This window comes from Nycticebus coucang, chromosome 18 (genome assembly GCF_027406575.1).
Source record: "Nycticebus coucang isolate mNycCou1 chromosome 18, mNycCou1.pri, whole genome shotgun sequence".
Classification (NCBI taxonomy): domain Eukaryota; kingdom Metazoa; phylum Chordata; class Mammalia; order Primates; family Lorisidae; genus Nycticebus; species Nycticebus coucang.
Genome location: NC_069797.1, coordinates 31,996,966 through 32,015,269, shown reverse-complemented (window position 1 = coordinate 32,015,269; position 18,304 = coordinate 31,996,966). Strand labels below are relative to the sequence as shown.

At 48.5% G+C, this 18,304-nt stretch overlaps 1 protein-coding gene and 1 long non-coding RNA gene across 8 annotated transcripts in view; one reads left to right on the top strand and one right to left on the bottom strand.

Moving 5' to 3' along the window:
• Nucleotides 1-18,304, bottom strand: part of MYO18A (myosin XVIIIA) — a 101,994-nt gene that overhangs the window by 57,195 nt on the left and 26,495 nt on the right. Inside the window, exons 1-2 of one of the 7 annotated variants that reach the window (XM_053569619.1) lie at nucleotides 4,611-4,745; nucleotides 2,279-2,340 (exon numbers count right to left, since the gene is read on the bottom strand). The exons of 5 other annotated variants lie outside the window; for them this stretch is intronic. In XM_053569619.1, the coding sequence (XP_053425594.1) occupies nucleotides 2,279-2,340; nucleotides 4,611-4,647 (99 nt within the window). In that variant the 5' untranslated portion in view covers nucleotides 4,648-4,745. Of the gene's footprint in view, nucleotides 1-2,278; nucleotides 2,341-4,610; nucleotides 4,746-9,709; nucleotides 9,786-18,304 lie in introns of those variants that run through there. One more of the 7 variants, XM_053569622.1, reaches the window with a different exon arrangement.
• Nucleotides 3,799-6,426, top strand: LOC128570461 (uncharacterized). The gene is made up of 3 exons (XR_008375584.1): nucleotides 3,799-4,289; nucleotides 4,622-4,725; nucleotides 4,988-6,426. It is a non-coding gene; the product is annotated as an uncharacterized LOC128570461 (long non-coding RNA).

Below are 18,304 nucleotides of genomic sequence, written 5' to 3'. Positions count from 1 at the left end.
ACTGTGAAATGCTAGTGCAGAGTGCCTAGAGGCCCATGAGGTGCCCCAGAATTACTGGCTTTATGTCAGGGTGGCAACTTAGCCCCAGCCCAGGTGAGGCCCCTGCCTCACAGCCCAAACACAGCAGAGATGGAGCAAGCAGCCAACTCCTCCCAACACTCCTATCACCGATCCCTAGCATTAACACCTGGGCTTCCTGCCTTTGTGCTCCCTGGTCCTTTCATCGTCTGGTTTTCTGGGCAGTCAGACCCCAAACCTAACAATTCTAAAGAAGGAAAGAGTCAGGGAGCTCATCCTGGTCCCAAGACATGTGTCAAGCCTCTTGCCCCCAATGCCCCTCTTCTGTGGCCACTATCTGCCCTTCACCTACACTCTCACAGGCTACAGAGCTCCAGTGCTGGCCCAGGAAGCTTCCACTTCAGCCTTTCTGCCAGTCTCTGCAGTTTTCCTCCTATAAAGCTCTCAAGGGTTTGGAGATCTCCTAGCTCCCAGAGTGTATGTGTGATATCATGGGAGGAAGAGGAGGCAGCTATGGATCACAAAGGGATAAGAAGCCATAGCTCCATTCTGCTCTAGAGTGGGGTCCCTGGCCCAGCCAGCCTCTCAGCCTTTGGGCACTCAGGAGTCCATTGGAGTCGCTGGCACACTCCAGTTGGTGTATCCACCTTTCTCCCACACACTGGTGGGGACTATCTGAAGTCCTAAGGGACAGTAGGAAGGCCAAGGGCAGGGAAGAGTTTTCTGCAAAGCAAGCCACATTGCCTGGGGGACCAAGGTCAACCTGGGGTTTCCTTGCTTGCCCAGGCAGTACTCTGTCACTGAGCTGTGCTTCAGTCCTTGTTCCCCAAAATAGTCACCTTGGTTATAGAATGCACCTGGGCTCTGTGAAGATCTGGCTGCCATGCCTGTCTGGATGCAGGAAGATGCTCACAGAGTAGACAGATCTAGAAGCTGCTGGAGAGGCTGCCCCATCTCCTGAGCACAGTTGAGCCAAGGGCCTTGGTCCAGGCCACAGAGCAGCTCTGCTTCAAGGGTGGAGAGGAAGGCTTGAAAGATGCCTCTTCCTCCTTTTTTTTTTTTTTTTTTGTCTCTTTTGGCCGGGGCTGGGTTTGAACCCGCCACCTCCGGCATATGGGACCGGCGCCCTACTCCTTGAGTCACAGGTGCCGCCTGGAAGATGCCTCTTCCTCAACCTCTTAGGCCAAGAGTACTCAGTGGCATACTAGGACAGGATACAGCTGGCCAATGTCCTAGCTGCTGGGTCCTATTCCCTTCCCCTCCTTCTTCTGGCTTTCCTCCTAGCACCCCCTAACTTAAGAAGATGATGATACAGAACTTACTAGTGCCAAGCACTCTTCTAAGTACTTTATATGTAATTTTCACACACACAAAAAAATCTGGGCTACTCTGAGGCCATTCCCTCACATATCAAACACATCCCTCTGAAATCACAGGCTAGTTTTGCAGGGTTGTTTGTAGATCAGATGGAAGCCACAATGCCTGGCTAATCACATTGTCTAAGGAAGTTAGGAAGGGACCTGGGATAGGCACCATCCAGTGTAACGAAGTATTGGTCTGTTTTGTGATCCAGCTCTGCTCCACAGCCCCGGGCGCTCCTGCCTCCGGTGCTAACAGCAGCCCTCCCCTAAATGCATGTCTCTGGATCTGGCTATTCAGAAACTCTCTCTCCCTCTCGCCTTGGAAAAGTTCAGCTTTACTCAGGGTCTCTATCTCCAGGCTGTGGGGGCTGGGGAAGGAGGGCAGCTGGAGCCTGCTTCCCAGTCACCAGCACCAAGCAGCTGACGGGGTCTTGTAAGAGACAGCAGCAGCTGCAGTGAAATCCCTCTGTGCCCTTGTCTTGTGCCACCCAGAGCAGGCTAAAGAGTCCCGACAGCTGAGCTCTCATTCGTGCTCCCTGATCTATAAGTTTGCCCAGCTAAGCCTCTCTAGCCCCAGAGGCTTCGGGAAACCAGAACTAAAGCTAGGCAACTAAAGGGGGTGGGAGGACAAGGTCAGCAGGAGGTCACCAAAGCACCTTGGCCATCTCCTTCACACCCCCCAATCTGGCATTGCACATGATGCACTTTCTGCCCCTTGAAAGGCACTCCATCTAGCCATGCGACACATAGAGGGGCCCTCACAGTTCCACTCCATGAACTGTCTCACAGGCTAGTCTAGGGCTGACGGTACAGAGAAAGCCCAACCATCCAGATACACACACACACACACACACACACACACACACACACACACACACACGTCTTGGGGAAACACTTACAGCCCCTTCCTCCTTGCCAGGAGGGCCAGCCTTTGGCAGAGTTTTGTCCTCCTCTTTAACCTGAGGGAGCAGACAAAGAAGTCACTGGCAGGTCAGGACCCAGCACTAAAAGCACAGGGAGAAAGCATTCAAGGGGACGCTCTCTCCCTACGATGCAGAGCTCCCGAATCTTCAGGAGTACTGAAGATAGGACACCTGGGCAAGAAATAACCTATCCCAGGATGAAAAGTCTCCAGTGACAACCTCAAAAATGAAGAATCTTAGTGGGGGTGAAAGCCAAGTACCCTAGCCCTCAGCACCCTGTGTCATGAGGTTGCCCCCAGCTTGATTACAAGTTGGATAGAAAGATCCAGCTAATTCAACTCATGCCAACTATAAGAGTCACTCGCAGCTCAGATGAAGCGGTTTGAACTGAAAGTCCCTGTTCTAGTCACTGAGAAGGAGGAGATAACCCCGGTGTAGGTATCAGAACAGGGTGATTGGCTGGCCCCATCAAGCTGGTGCTGGCTTTTTGAAGCTGGTGCTGGCTTTTTGCTCGGTCCTGTATGATTTCTCCAGGCTCACAGCCTGAGGGCCCGCCCAGCCATGCTGAGCTCTGGCTGGAGGCAGGAAGTGGGGCAGAGGCAGGGATTCAGGAGGCCAGATACTTTCCCAACCTCAAAACTGCCAACCATGCAGCTGAGGGAGGGAACCCCAAGGTTAGGGGTGGGAAGTGGAGGAAGGAAAGATGCCTGGGGTTTGTGGAGCCCAGGCGCTGGCTGGCCTGACTCAGAGGGGAGGAGCAGAGGCAGGGAAACAGCAGCTACCACAGCGTGTCTGGAAAGAGGACAGATAATGAGGTGGAAGCTCTGAAGGTTCTTTCAGGTTGGAGATTGGTCTCAGAACATACTCAAAGGGGCCTCAAGGTTGGGAGAGCTTTCCCTCCTCCTCCGCACTAGCATCTCTCCCTCCAAAAGCTCAGACAGCCCTAGTGGGTTCAATCTTTGTTCTCTCCCCAGTCACCTAGGACTACAGGAAAGGCAGGCCTGTTACCAGCCCTCTCCCATCCTCAGCATGCCTGTCTCTTCAATACACCATGGGTGTAGGAGCACAGGAAGAAATCCTTGATTCCTAAGAGGTAAGATCCTTAGAAACATCTAGAATCGTTTACATTACTCACTTAGGGGGGACTCTCCAATTTTAATCAGGGTCTATGGCTACTTTTGACCCCAAATCAGCAGTGTGATGGCTGCTGCAGTTTTAAAGCTGCAGCCTGTCCACAGAGCTACTTTCAATGGGCTCAAGCTTCAAAGTTAGTTCTGAGGACAGAGGGAATGGCAAATATTCATTAGAGTGGAGCCTGTTACTTTAGGAATTGGGTTTGGAGCACCCAGAAAGAGAAGGGAGGGGCTGGTGGAGAAGGAATAGAGAAGAGGGGCAGAATCTGGGTCTGCCTCTCCTGCCCCCCACTAAAGGCCGTCAGGCCACCCACTCCAACCCTCCCCCTCCCCCAGGGATCACACCGTGCATTAACTCACAGGCACATTGGTTAGGGGGACAGCAAGTGTTCGCAAACCACACGTTCATAACTGCGTGCAGTGCTGTTAGCTCAGGCTCTGGGGTGGCCCAGTTTCCAAGTCTGCTCCGTGTCCTTTACCAGCTCCAAATCTGTCCTCCCTCCAGTGGCTTGGGTTAGGGACCCCAAACGTCTGGCCCAAGGTGAGGCCTTGGTGAAAACACTGGTTGCCCCCCAAGTGTCTGGGACACTGGGCTCAGCTCTGAGCTCAGCTCTAGATTTAGTATCAGGCTGACTCACTGCTCCTTCCCCCACTAGAAGGGCTCTGGCTGTTGTAGGTCACTGCCCAGCTGGGTACTGTGTACACACACAAAGGCATGCCCAGGTCTTCCCTTCCCCTTTGCCCCTTCTCCTCTGACCCACCACAGCCTCCAGATTTGGGGAGTCCTGGTTCCAGAGGCCTTAGGGCCAAAGTCATTTCCAGCAGTCCCTCCACAGCAGCGTGTGCTCCCAGGGGTGAGTCAGAGCAGCGGGGCAGTGTGGAGGGTGTGGAGGGGTTAATCTGGAGGGGCACCAGCAGGACAAAAGGCAGCTCAGCTTACCAGAGGTGGAACTCAGGGGAAAAGCGTAACTCAGCCAGCTCAGGAGCCCATCCAGACAGAAGAGGGAGTTCTCCAGCCCCCTAGTTATTCTGGCCCCCACTCCCAATTCTACAGACATGCCCCAGTCCACCTCTAGCTTCCAAAGCTCCCTCTTCCACAAGCCAGTCTCTTGCCTGCAGATACACCATGCCAAGCACACGAGGAAAACATAAAGATTTTGAAATCCAACTTTCCTTTTGCTCCCAGAAGGCAAACCTTGATGAAAAGGCCATAGTGCTGAAGGTAACCTGCACCCTGGGTCAGAGAAGAAATGGGGAGCAGGTCTCTCAGGGACTCGAGTCTTCCTAAAGGTCAGGACCTGCCAGGACCAATGCTGTAGGTGATAAAGGGAAAGGAGGGATGGAGTGGAGGAGGAAGGATTATAAAACTCAAAAGGTCATAGAAGGAGCAATAAATAAAATACTAGAGGAAAGTGAAGGCAAGTTGGGTATAGAACACAGAACTTCCTATCCTCACAAGCTGTATGCCCTCCAATAAGCCACTTCTCCTCTTTAGACCTCTCTGTAGAATTATGGGCTGCACTAGTGTAGAACACAGCTAATGTCTTTCCAGGTCTGGAACCCTCAGAATTTGGATGGGAAGAAGCCCTTAGCACAGTAAACCCGAGGTGCAGACCTATGACCTGGACCCCAGCAACTCTGCCTTCTGCCTGCAACACACAATGACCTGCCAGGGGCAAGAGGCCTGGAGAACCATAAAGTTGCCCCATTTGTGGATAGAAGCTAGGCCTCCTGAAAATCATCAGCCAAAATCTGCCTCAGCCTAGGGAGGGGCTACATTCAACGAATCAGTTCAACTCAGTGAGTTTAAGAATTGGTTTATTCTTATAAATGCTTATAATGAATCAATAGCTAAAAATTAGAAAATATTTTGTTGTCAATTATTTTTAATTTGCTTTGTGGATTGTGTTTTAGTATTCAGTTAATATACTGGAGACTTTAATTAACTCATTTACTCTTTGATCTGTCATTCAAGTTTGCCTATTTGTCCAGGGAGGTCCCCCTGGGCCCCGGCTATGAGGACACCAGGTCCCTTCACCTGTTCCTATGAGCATGGCTCTGAACATAAACATGGGTTCTCCCCAAAGGAAATTCTCTCTATGGCTTTTATGTAGAATTGCCTGAATATTTTTCCTCTCTTCATTTTTCACTGGATTTTGACTAAGCTTTGCTTATGATCAAGAACAAGTTAACCGGGGTGGTGCCTGTGGCTCAAGGAGTAGGGCGCCAGCCCCATATACCAGCCCCATATACCGGAGGTGGTGTGTTTAAACCCAGCCCCGGCCAAAAACTGCGAAAAAAGAAAAGCAAGTTAATTTTATTCAGTATAAACCAGATAAGGAACTCAGGCCTCAAAGATGGTGGCAATGTTGCTGCTACAGTCACCGCAGAGTTGGGAACTACTGGCTTTGTGGAGCAAGAGTGCTCAGAGCCAAGACCTTTCTTTCCTGACCTGTTCCCTGCCTAGAGCTTTCATCCATTTCCAGCAACATTAATTACAGAATATGGAACTCCTGAACAAGACAGGCCCTACACAAGGTATTTATTTTCTAAAATAAATCTTACAACAATCTCATGAGATAGGAATTATTATTATTCCCATTTTACTGATGAGGAAAAAGACTCAGGAAAAGATTAAGTCACAGAACTTGTAAATGGTAGAACTCAGGTTTGAACCAAGTTGGTCTGACTCCTAACCTGTGTTACCCCTTGGTATCCACCTTTTCTCCTATATCAGGCTGTCATAGAGGGGCTGAGTCATCCTTAAGTTGCCAAATCTGGTTGATATACTTCATCAGCGTCCAGGTTTAGGAAATCTGGGTTAACCCAAAGCATGGATTGATAGTGCCATGTTTACTAGTGCTTAACTTTTGCAAATATAAGTTTCTGGTCTTGCAAAAGGAGACACAACCATGATCCCACCAACTCTGGGGCTCTAACTACCTCCTCCCTCTGTGGCACTTCTGACCTCTTTCCTTGAGGGAAGGAAGAAGAAACCAACACTCACTGAATACTTTCTATGAGCCACGCACAGGGCTACCAGGCACTTCCTACCTGTCGCCTCATTTGATCCTCACGACAACCCACTTTCTAGATAAGGAAATAGAGAAGGTAAGTTGCCAAGAGCCCTAAGACTAGTGAGTGGCCAAACTGGCATTCACAATCAGGATGGATCTTGATGTTTGTACATCATTCTCAGACTGTGATTTCCTCCTGAGCAGGATTCTATCTTCTCCATCATACTGTAAACACTTAATAAATGTTTAATAGCTGCAGGACAGTGCTGGAATTGGGGTTCTCTGCACAAACCTCTTATTTCCATCTAGTCTCTTCCTCCTATTACAAACTACGGAGAATGGTACCGGTTGTAAGTCCCTGTATGTGGGACTTATAAATCTCTAAACTCACCAGCAACAAAATCAAAAGAAAACTTAATGCCATGGGTTTGGGAGAGAGGGCAGGGACAGTTTGAAATTGCTCTTTATGGAACAACAATAGCCAGAGAATGCATCGTCCTCTGGCCTAGCCACCGTATCTTCAGGAACCTATGTCTAATGAACTGACCTAAAGAAAAAAAAAGAGAAAGCCCACAAACCTATGCAAATATTTTTACAGATGCATTCTATATAACAGCTCCAAATTGGAAACAACCCAAATGCCTAGAATTAGGGAACAGTTAGGTAAACTATGGTGCTTCGGTGCAATGTATTGTTATATTGCCATTTAAACATGTGGTCAAGGTAACCATATTGAAAACTCCATACAGAATAACATCAGTCAAAAAAACTAGAGCCTGGATAGTATGTGAACAATGATTGTAATAATCTCGTAAACTGTGTGAATTAGACGCCACAGACACACTTGGTATTTGTTTTGTTATGTATTTGTTACTTACTGCTTATTTTAATTGTGAAGATGGTTAAGTAGTCAATAAAAAAGAAAAAGCAAAGGAGATAATAGCTAGAAGCATTTGCTCTCAAAGAGGAGAAATCCAAGAAATGTGCTGAGGAACCATTAAGCCTCATCCCCAGAGATTCTGGCACTCATGGAGCCAGGCTGGGTTCTACCCTCCACAGTGCCAGCAAGGCTCACCCTCCACTACCCTCCCAGGAGGGACTGGGAGCATAAATACTCTCAAGAGAATAATTCAGTCCCCTAACTTGGAAGGCCTGGCCTGGGCAAATGCATCAAGGCCCAAGCGTCCATGCCAGACATCTGCACACTGCAGACCCATAGTGGCAGGGGGACCCTGAGAGTCAGAGTGCTCGGGTGCCTTCCCTGTCTCGCCCTCCTGCCCACACTTGTGCACGCTTGGGCTTTCTCATCAGAGGGGCAAGAGGTGCAGCCTTCTCCTCTCCTCTCTGTCTCTTCCTTTTCTGAGGCACAGAGGGAAGCTCCCAGGAGACCCTCTCCCTCCCAGTCCCAAGCTAGCACCAACACATCTAAAGAATAAGGGGTGAAGGAGAAAGGAAGAAATAATAGTAATAATAGTAATTAATAGTAATAATAGCTACTCATTATGGAGCATTTACTATGTGCCAGGTACTGTATTTACATGCATTATCTCATTTGGTCCTCACAACATCCCTCTGAAACAGATAATAGCATGATTGCTACTTTACAAATGAGCAAAAGGAGGTTCAGAAGGTCAAGTAACTTGTCCAAGGCCTCATACAGCAAGTGGCAGATCTGGGACTCACACCCAGGTCCTCCAGCAAGAGCCTCCACGCTCACTTTCAGGAATGGAGGCAAGCCCTTCCTCCACTTCCCTCGTTTCACCCCCACTGTTGTCCTTTCCTGACATCAGGGTGGAAAGCAAGAGTTTCTCCAGATGACCTACCCCTCCACCCATGACCGAAAACACTTTACATGGAGCTGCCTGAGAGGAAGGGGAGCTCTGTAGGGAGTGTCCTGAAGCCACGTTGCCAACCAGAGGAGGAGGGGGAGCAGAACTTGGCAGGCACACTCTAGTCCTTTCAGTCTAGCCTTCAGCCAGAGCCCTCCTCTGTCCCAGGGCAGAACAGAAAGCAGCTGAGAGCCCACCATCACTGCTGTCATTGCTGGCCAGCCCCGAGGAAGCAGGTGCTCTGGAATGGCTTCCTGCTGCCACTGTAGTTGCAAAAGGGCCTGAGTTTCCTCCTCTAACAGCCATATTGGGGACTTTGCTTCCCTGGGGATCTTCACTGCTGCTCTGCAGGGCACTGTGCCATCTGCCTGACCATCACTGAGTATGGCCCTGAATTTGTGACCTGCTGCTGGTGGCCTGGGGGCTAGAAGCGGGGCAGAGAGTATGTTAGACTAGGAAGTATCCACCTCTCAGAGTGAGGCACTCTCTACCCTACCCCCATCCTGCCCACACACACCTCCACCCTGGTGCCAGTTTGGGGCTGACGTGGGACAGTCCCTGGGCACAGAGAGATACAAGTGCTCATGGGCACACCTCAGGCTTCTGATACATCTCCGCATAAGGCCGGCCCACACACTCTGCCAACTGCTGACACAACTGAAAACCTTACCCTTGGCAGCTGGGAGGGGTAGAGTGCGGGGAAACAGAAAGGACTGGGAGGCAGCTAAGTCTCTCCTCACTTGCTTTTTTAAGGAACTTACTTCTCTGAAGTAATCCCTACTAAAAGAGAGACTTACGGACAGTCAGGCATCCCCAAGATGCCATCTGTGCCCTTTCCAAGTGTCCTGTGCACAGAAATGAAGGTGGCCATGCTAAGCCTGCTTTGGGGGACAGTTGGAAGGGGACTCCCTAGTGATCCCAAGGACCATCACCTTTCAAAACACTCCCTCCTGTCTAGCCAAGAGGAAGAGAGGGTAGAGGGCTGTACTGACAACACAAATCACGGGACAAGACTGCCACCAGCCTTGGGGTGCTGGGTTCCAAGGCTTTTGAAGAAAACAGCATTCTAAGGAATGAAGGTTGCAAAAACACTAATGGTTTGTGGGGAAGGGGTGTCCTGTGGTTGGCAGATGTAGTCCCAGGAAACTGAGATTTAGAAGACCGTACCGTCCAGAGCTCCCAAAGTCATGAGTCAGGCCCAGGATGCCCTGTCCCTGGCCTCTGAGGGGTTTTGAGGCTTCTGGGGACAGTAATTCTCTTCCTACCAAGAAGCTCTAGATAAGAAAGCCCCAAGGCCGCCCCACCTCTCTTTCTCCACCTACTGCAGACACATCTGGGGAAATAACAAAAGGTCCCTCCTTCCTAAATGAGGAAATAGCAAGAGGAGCCTGGGACATTTCCGGAGTGGGGGGTCAGAGGGACACTCACCCGCATGGCCTGGCCTGGAGCAGCCCAGAGCAAGGAGACTCCCTCTGATGCTGCTCCCTTAGCAGCTCAAAATAGCTCTCCCTGGGCCCCGCCCCACCCCGCCCTCTCTCTAGGCCCCTCCCACAGAGCTGCCCAGCCCTGGCCGAGCCGGTGGAGAGCGCCAGTAGTCTGCAGGACTGCGGGTACCTGGTATGCCGTTGGGAGAGGTGACATGGTGTGTATGTGGAAGGGAAGGAGGAGGCTCTTGGTCTAAGGGCATCAGGGTGGGGGACAGGCAGTTTGAGAGGTTAGGGGTAAGGGACAGGGAGGGTGGGACTTTCCTACTGACACACACCCAGGCTCCCAGACAGCTGAGCTGATACGGCCCCTAAAAATAGCAGAGGAATTTGAGACCTGCAGCCCCCGGCCCCACAGGCCAAGACTGAGACAAGCACATGCGCACTCACGTACACTCACGTACACTCACTCCCAGCACAGTGTTCTCAGGAGCACACAAATCACAGGTCTAGCCCAGTCATCTAATTACTGCGGCAGAGGACAAGACAGCCGCTAACGTCACATCCAATACAACACGCAAGTCCACTGCACAATGTGCCCAAACAGCAGCCACACAGCAGTCCTGCAAAGTCCAGGAGGAGCAGAGACCCACACAATTAGTCTGAGGCCCAGTTACTGCCTCACTGTAATAAACACACTGGGGACATGCAGAAAATCACACTCTAAGTACACAGCCCTCTCCCCCCACACAAGCCAGTGACTGCACAGGCACAGATGAGGGTGAGGTAGGTGGGGTGTGGTGGGTGAGCCTGAGCCCTGCACACAGAGGAAACTGTGGGTGTCTGGCCAATGAGCAACGGCTGCCAGTGAAAAGCCAGTGTCCTCAAAACCCTGGCCCAGCTCTCCAGTTAGCACCACAGGGTGCCCAGACCAGGGCTCAGGACCTCCCCCCACCCCACCCAGAGGCTGAAATGGAAGCTGGGACCCAAATGAGAAGGAGCAAAAGGACAGAACCTGCAACTCTCAGAAGATGTCAGCTCTGCAGAAAAGAAAGAAACAGTCATTGCTTCCTTCTTCCTCTCCAGAAGAAAAAAAAAGGCAGGGTGGGGAGGTGCTTCGAAGCAGGAAGCCCTGCAGCAAAGCTGTCTCCTAACCAGTAGGGCAGAGACTCCGGGCTTGTCACCCCTGGCCAGTTCTAGGGGCCAGTGGGTCCTGTAAATTGTCTTACGTTCTCCCATCAGAACACTGGTAAGCTCTGACTGAGAAGACCAAACGCCAGCTCTGCCTCCTACATACCACACACTGCCCACATAGTCATACAGCCATAAACACAGGCCATTTGGGCACAGTTTCTTGTGCCCCTGCTCCCTAGGGAGTGGTATGTCTTCCTGGGGGATCATCGGCCCTTCTGAAGCATGTTCAGTGTCATAAGTCTTTGCATTTCCAGTGCCTTCTTAGCACAGTGCTGCCAACCTCAGCTGCTCACTGAAATCCTCCATGGGACTTTCAAAATATTCGTGCCTGGATCCTATCCTTTCACTCTTGGTTTCTGATTTAATTGGTTGAAGATGGTGGCCTGGGCTCTGGGAATTATAAAAGTTCCCCAAATAATTATTACATGTAGAGAACTGCTCTACTGAAGCCAGCATAAGGTCTCACACAGGTATGTCATTTGTTAAATGAATGAGTGAATGAATGAAAGAATGAATGACTTAGCTGTATGAACATGAGCAGGTGACTTAAATTTCTTTTGTCCATAAAATTGAGGATTAGGTCTGTACTGCCCCTTTTACTGAGCTAGCATGAGACTGATCAGAGCATAGGTAAAAGAGCTTTGTTTTCAAAAGTTTTCAGACCAGCAACATCAGCATCCCCTTGGGACTTGTCAGATGTGCAAACTCCAGGGCCCCACTTCAGACCTACTGCATCAAGAACTCTGGATAAGGGGGGCAGCACCTATGTTTTAACTAGCTTCCAGGTGATTCTGGTGCACATTAAAGTCTGAGAACTACTGCTTAAAAGGAAATTTTTGGCTGGGCTCAGTGGCTTACCCCTGTAATCCTAGCACTCTAGGAGGCCGAGGTGGGTAGATTGCTTGAGTTTAGGAGTTCAAGACCAGTCTGAGAAGGAGGAAGAAGACACCATTTCTACTAAAAATAGAAAAACTAGCCGGGCATTGTGGTGAGTACCTGTTGTCCCAGCTACTCAGGAGGTTGAGGCAAAAGGATCATTTGAGCTCAGGAGTTTGAGGTTGCTGTGAGCTATGATGCCACAGCACTTCAGCCAGGGCAACAGAGTGAAACTCTTGTCTCAAAAATAAATAAATAAATAAAATAAAAATAATTGAGTCCTTTAAAAAATAAGAAGAATTTTCACCTCTAGGATCATTAGAGAGGAAAAATGTGGCATTATAAGCAAAATTTCCAGGTAACTGAAGCTTAGCCCTTTTAAGGGACTATATATATATATATATATTTTTTTTTTTTTTTGCAGAGACAGAGTCTCACTTTAACGCCCTCTGTAGATTGCCATGGTGTCACATGACTCACAGCAACCTCCAACTCCTGGGCTTAAGCGATTCTCTTGCCTCAGCCTCCCCAGCAGCTGGGACTACAGGTGCCCGCCACAACGCCCGGCTAGTTTTTTGTTGCAGTTTGGCCGGGGCCGGGTTTGAACCCGCTACCCTCGGTATATGGGGCCGGTGCCCTACTCACTGAGCCACAGGTGCTGCCGGGACAAAATATTTTTTATTTTAAGTAGGTTTTCTAAATTCTGTTTCTAATCATAAAAATAACAAACATTTCATATACTCTATACTTTAAGAAAAAACACACTGAATTTAGCTCAAAGATCTCAAATTTAGCTTTGCCTCTTGAGTCCAAACTATTTCCACTCCATCCTGTACTGAAGTGCACGTTGTCCCTACTGTGATGACTCCTGACTTCCCAGCCTGGCAACAACATGGCTCCTCCCCTGCAATACCCCACACATCTCTCAAAGGGTAGCAGACCCCCTCCAGCCCCCTCCCAAGCACCACTAGCAAACTGAAGCCTCAGATATGCCTATATTAGGAAGGCCAGATGCTCTTTGTGGCTGTATGTCTGATTTTTAGTTCTTTGTCCCTTACCCTGTCAGCCTGTCAGCTGTCACTGGCCTGTCAGCGTGCCTGTCTCCGGCAGTTTCACTTCCTTTTAATATACTTTTTCTGCCAAAGGCTAGAAAACCAGATAACCAGGCCTGATAGAAGGTGTCCATTTTGCTGTATTTATACTGTATAATAGATACCACAGTTTTTCTTATTGTCTGTGTATGTATTGATTTCCATGTTTATATTTTCCCAATGCAAAATTTGTTTATATTTGCCAATGTTAAATTAAATTGATTTGGGTAAAAAAAAAAAAAAAAAAGAAGGTGTCCAAAGTAGAACAAGCAGGATGTCAACAAAACCTACAGTGAAGGGCCTGGATCAGCGAAACCAACAGGTTCTCCTATGAGTGAAGGGCCTGGGTTTTCACATGAGGACTTGCTGTCCTCTACGCTGACTGCTCAAGGGCTTTCTGTGTCCCCTGCCATTCAGCAGTGCTCCAGAAGACGACTTCTGCGTGACCAGGGCGTCACTTTATCTGCACAGTCTTGTCCTGAGTTACTAGTAACCATGTGTCCATTCACTTCTTTTCTATTTAGAGGGCTAAACCCTGTCAGTTCTGTCTCTGAGGTGTTTGGTGCTACTGATAGAGATTATGTCAAAGCAGTTTCACTTCCCCTAGTGAAAAGGGCAGGGCTCTGTGTTCAGAGGAGGGATCTTGAGGCCCTGGCAACTCATTCAGCTTCACACCCAACCACAATCAGCACCTCTGCTGCTCCAAGGGGATGCCATCACTAGGCCTGGTCCATGTCTTCAGGAAGCCTAACGGATGGCTCCAGAGGCCAAGCAGGCACTCCCACAGCCAGCCTGGCCACCCCCAGACCCCTCAGCATGCCTCCTCCCACCTCACCTCTACCTCTTTGGTCTCTTCTTTTTCTTCTTTATTTTATTTTATTTTTTTTTATTGTTGGGGATTCATTGAGGGTACAATAAGCCAGGTTACACTGATTGCAATTGTTAGGTAAAGTCCCTCTTGCAATCATGTCTTGCCCCCATAAAGTGTGACACACACCAAGGCCCCACCCCCCTCCCTCCGTCCCTCTTTCTGCTTCCCCTCCCCCATAACCTTAATTGTCATTAATTGTCCTCATATCAAAATTGAGTACATAGGATTCATGCTTCTTCTTCTTTTTCTTCTTAGTCTGCCTGGCTCACACTCTTTCTCCCTCTCAGGTAGACCTCTCCAAATCCCCTTAGAGCCTTGATTTGTGAGTGCCTCTCCAGATTGCCTAACCCTCCCCATCTCCTGAGACCCATCTTGAATCCTGCCTCTTTTATGAAGCCTTCCCTGAAACCCAAGACCTGCCTGGAAATGCCGTGCAAAGAGCGTGGACTTGGCAGACACACACCTGGGTCTGAATCCCAGCTCAGCCTCTTTCTTGCTGTCTGACCTAAGGGAAAGTTATTTGACTTCTTAGAGTTTCCACTTTTGTTACTGTTAAACAGCATGATGCATGTACCAGTCTGATGAGGCTGTTACGAGAATAAAGAGCGTATATGTAAAGTACTGACATCCATCCTAGAAAATTGTAGGTAGTAATTAAATTATTATGAATCGCTATTAGATAGCACAGCGCATCACATACATATAATGGGGCTTGATCATACTCAATATGGTGTTCTGTTGTACACAGTGGCATCGCATACTACATGGGGGTAGATTCTAAAGTCAGCATATAAGGCAAAAATAGAATATAGTTGAAAACTCCTGAAAATCCCTTAAATTGTTCACAAAGTATAGTGCAGTAGTTAGTTAGAGTCAGGGTCTCATTCTGTCACCTAGGCTGAAATGCGGTGGCATGATCATAGCTCCTTGTAGCTTTAAACTTCTGGGCTTAAGTCATCCTTCCACCTCAGCCTCCCAAGTAGCTAGGACTACAGGCAGGTATGAGCTACCATGCTTGACTAACTTTTTAATATTTAATTTTTTGTAGCAAGGGAGCTCTACATTGTGTTGTGTTGCCCGTTGTGTTGCCCATTGTGTTGCCCCTGGCCTCAGCCTCGGCCTCTCAAAGTGCTGGTTTTATTATAGGTGGGAGATACTGCACCCAGCCCAGGATTATAATTTTAAATTACTGTGATATAGTTGCTTGCACAAGCATAGAGGTGAATTTATTGAAGTTTATTGTGCGTATTCCATGACTATCTAGAATAATTAATGTTTTGAATGGTTATCAATTTATGTCATATGTTTTAAGGCTGTTCTCCCTGGAGAGCAGAGACCATTTCCTGCTTCCTTTATATCGTATCCCATTCCCCAGCACCAGGCACACAATAAATGTGCCACAAAAATCCACTGATTTTAGCCGGGCGTTGTGGCGCCTGTAGTCCCAGCTACTCGGGAGGCTGAGGCAAGAGAATCGCTGAAGCCCAGGAGTTGGAGGTTGCTGTGAGCTGTGTGAGGCCACGGCACTCTACCGAGGGCCATAAAGTGAGACTCTGTCTCTACAAAAAAAAAAAAAATCCACTGATTTAACTAACTGACCTGAAAGGTGCATGCACAATAAGTCAGCTGACATCCATGTGAGGTAACAACTTCAACTACTCTGCTGTCCCCCGTTGGTGACATGGTTGCAATGAAAGGTCCCTGGCTCTGTTTCAGGCATTCTGCCAGGCCAAATGGCTAAGCAGAGGTGGGGGCAGGCCAGACAGGAAGCTGTGAGGGATTTAAGAGGTTATTATTCAACTAGCTGTGATGTGTAACACCTCAAGGTGTTGAAAACTCCTGAACACTGTGGACAGGCAAGCACCGTGCCTGCTTCTTTGGGGGACTCCCCTCAACTAGACCATGAACTTCTTGAGGCAAAGGTTGTGAGTTGTGCATTTTAGCCCTAGTTCCCACTTGGCACCAGGTCCTGCTTAGTTATGACACACAATACATGTTTGAGAGAGCGAGTTAAACAAGATGATGCAAACATCCTTCCTCATTTCAGAAACTGTATAGAGCAGCAGGAGAGTTAACAGAGTACCCCAATTGACCAGATGCCTGTAGCTCAGTGGATAGGGCACCAGCCACATACACCGCGGCTGGCCAGCTCGAATCTGCCCCCGGCCTGCTAAAAACAACAACGACAACTACAACAAAAAAATAGCCGGGCATTGTGGTGGGCACCAATAGTCTTAGCTACTTGGGAGGCTAAGGCAAGAGAATCACTTAAGCCCAAGATTTTGAGGTTGCTGTGAGCTATGACACCACAGCACTCTACCAAGGGTGACACAGTGAGACTCTGTCTCAAAAAAAAATGCACCCCAATAATTATAATTTGATTCAGAGCTTGCTCAGAGCTTCAAGTGGGCATCAATAACATCCCAGGAAAATTCAGAAGGGAGTTAGGCAGATAGCATGGAGCTAGGCCATGAAAGAAAGGATTTTATAATGTGGAGATGAGGTAGGAACAGAATTCCAGAGAGAAGACGTAGCAGAAGAAAAGGCAAAGAAGTAGGAAAGTATGAGATGTGGACAGTAAGTCTGGATGAAGACATGTATCAGGAAACAAGGATAGACAAAGCTGGGAAGGTAGTTGGGTCCCCAGCCAAGAGATGTGTGTCATAGCAGACATGTTGTTTCTGCTGCCTGCTACACATTCCTCCATCCTGATTACAATGTCCTAGTTTCCCTACAGGGACCAACACTGGTGTGTGTCTTGGGCTTAGCCAATTCTTATTATATCCCCAACTTACAAAGATTGGTTCATGAAAGGCATGTGACCCAGACAATTTCAAAGACATACAATAAAACTTAGACTAGAATTTTTTTTTTTTGAGACAGAGTCTTAACTCTGTTGCCCTGGAATTGAGAGCTAAAAGAAAGAAAAGGCCTGGGTCCTGAGCACACTGTTTCCAGAAAAGGCTGAGCCTACAGCCAGTTCCAATCCTAGAGTTTTTCAGATATATGAACCAATGCATTCGTTTTTCTTTAAAAGTCAGTTGAGCTGGGCTTTCTGTCCCTTGTAACTGAAAGATCTGTACCTGAGACCAAAGCAAGGTAAGCAGTCTGAGGGAAAAGAAAGCACACTTTGAATACTAGCCAGGAGGAAGGCACAGTGCTACTTGTTTTCCTCTCAAAACCCTGGGAGGCGGCTCGGCGCCTGTAGCACAATGGTTACGGCACCAGCCTCATACGCTGAGACTGGCAGGTTTGAACTCGGACCAGGCCAGGTAAAACAACTATGACAACTGCAACAAAAAATAACTGGGCATTGTGGCGGGCGCCTGTAGTTCCAGCTACTTGGAAGGCTGAGGCAAGAGAATTACTTAAGCCCAAGAGTTCGAGGTTGCTGTGAGCAGTGACGCCAAGGCCCTCTACCAAAGGTGACAAAGTGAGACTCTGTCTCAAAAGACAAAACAAAACAAAAAAACCCTGGGAAGTAATATTGAAAAGGGGAATCGTGGATTAGGAAACTAAGGTTTAGAGAATTTAAATAATCCCAGGGCCCTGCTCCTTCCATGCTACGACCTGCCTGAGAAGCAATGAGAGGCACAGCAGGTTTCGGGGTGGGGAGTAAGGGGCATGATTTAACCTATGCTTTAGGAATGCTGATCTAACAGAAGGATACTGGGAAAGGGAAGGAGACTGAAAGACCATTAGAAAGCCAAGGAGATGGCCAAATGAAAGATAAAGAGGGTCTGCATAGGTTTCTGGCAGTGGATGGAGAAGAGAGGGTGATGCGAAAGAAAGAAGTTGGCAAGACCTGGTGACTATTAGGGAAGGATGGGAAATGGGCACAAGGAGGTCGGGGTAGGGTTAGGAAAAGGAACTAAAGAGCTTGTGAGTTTGAGAGGACAGTATGAAGCCACTAAGCAAAATAGGAAAGAAAAATGGAGGCTGAGTCAAAAGGGAAAGAGATAATTTGGAAAACATTGAGACTGGGGTTCTATTTAATATCTAACAAAAGAATACTCCTCTGATCCAGTTCGTCCCTCTAGTTTCCCTGTAAATCAAAACTCCTTTTTAAAAAGCCTATAAATACTGTCTCCAAGGCCGGGCACGGTGGTTCACTCCTGTAATCCCAGCATTTGGGAGGCTGAGGTGGGTGGATTGCCTGAGCTCACAGAATCGAGACCAGCTTGAGCCAGAAAGAGACCTCGTCTCTAAAATTAGCAGGCCGTTGTGGTGGGCACCTGTAGTCCCAGCTACTTGGGAGGCTGAGGTAAGAGGATCGCTTGAACCCAAGAGTTTGAAGTTGCTGTGAGCTATGACGCTACAGCACTCTAGCAAGGGTGACAAACTGTAACTCTGTCTCAAAAAAAAAAAATACTGTCTCCAGAAAAGATACCAATTATAACAATACTTGTATTACAAATTTGCGATATATAAAATGCAAATTTAGGGAAGTTCGGGAGTCCAGTTTCAAGTACTCAGGCCTCAAGGCAAGGAAGGACCTGGAGCACTTATTTCCTGAGGTAGGAGGGCATCAGCCACCACAGTGACAGGTGCACTCTCTCAGACGATC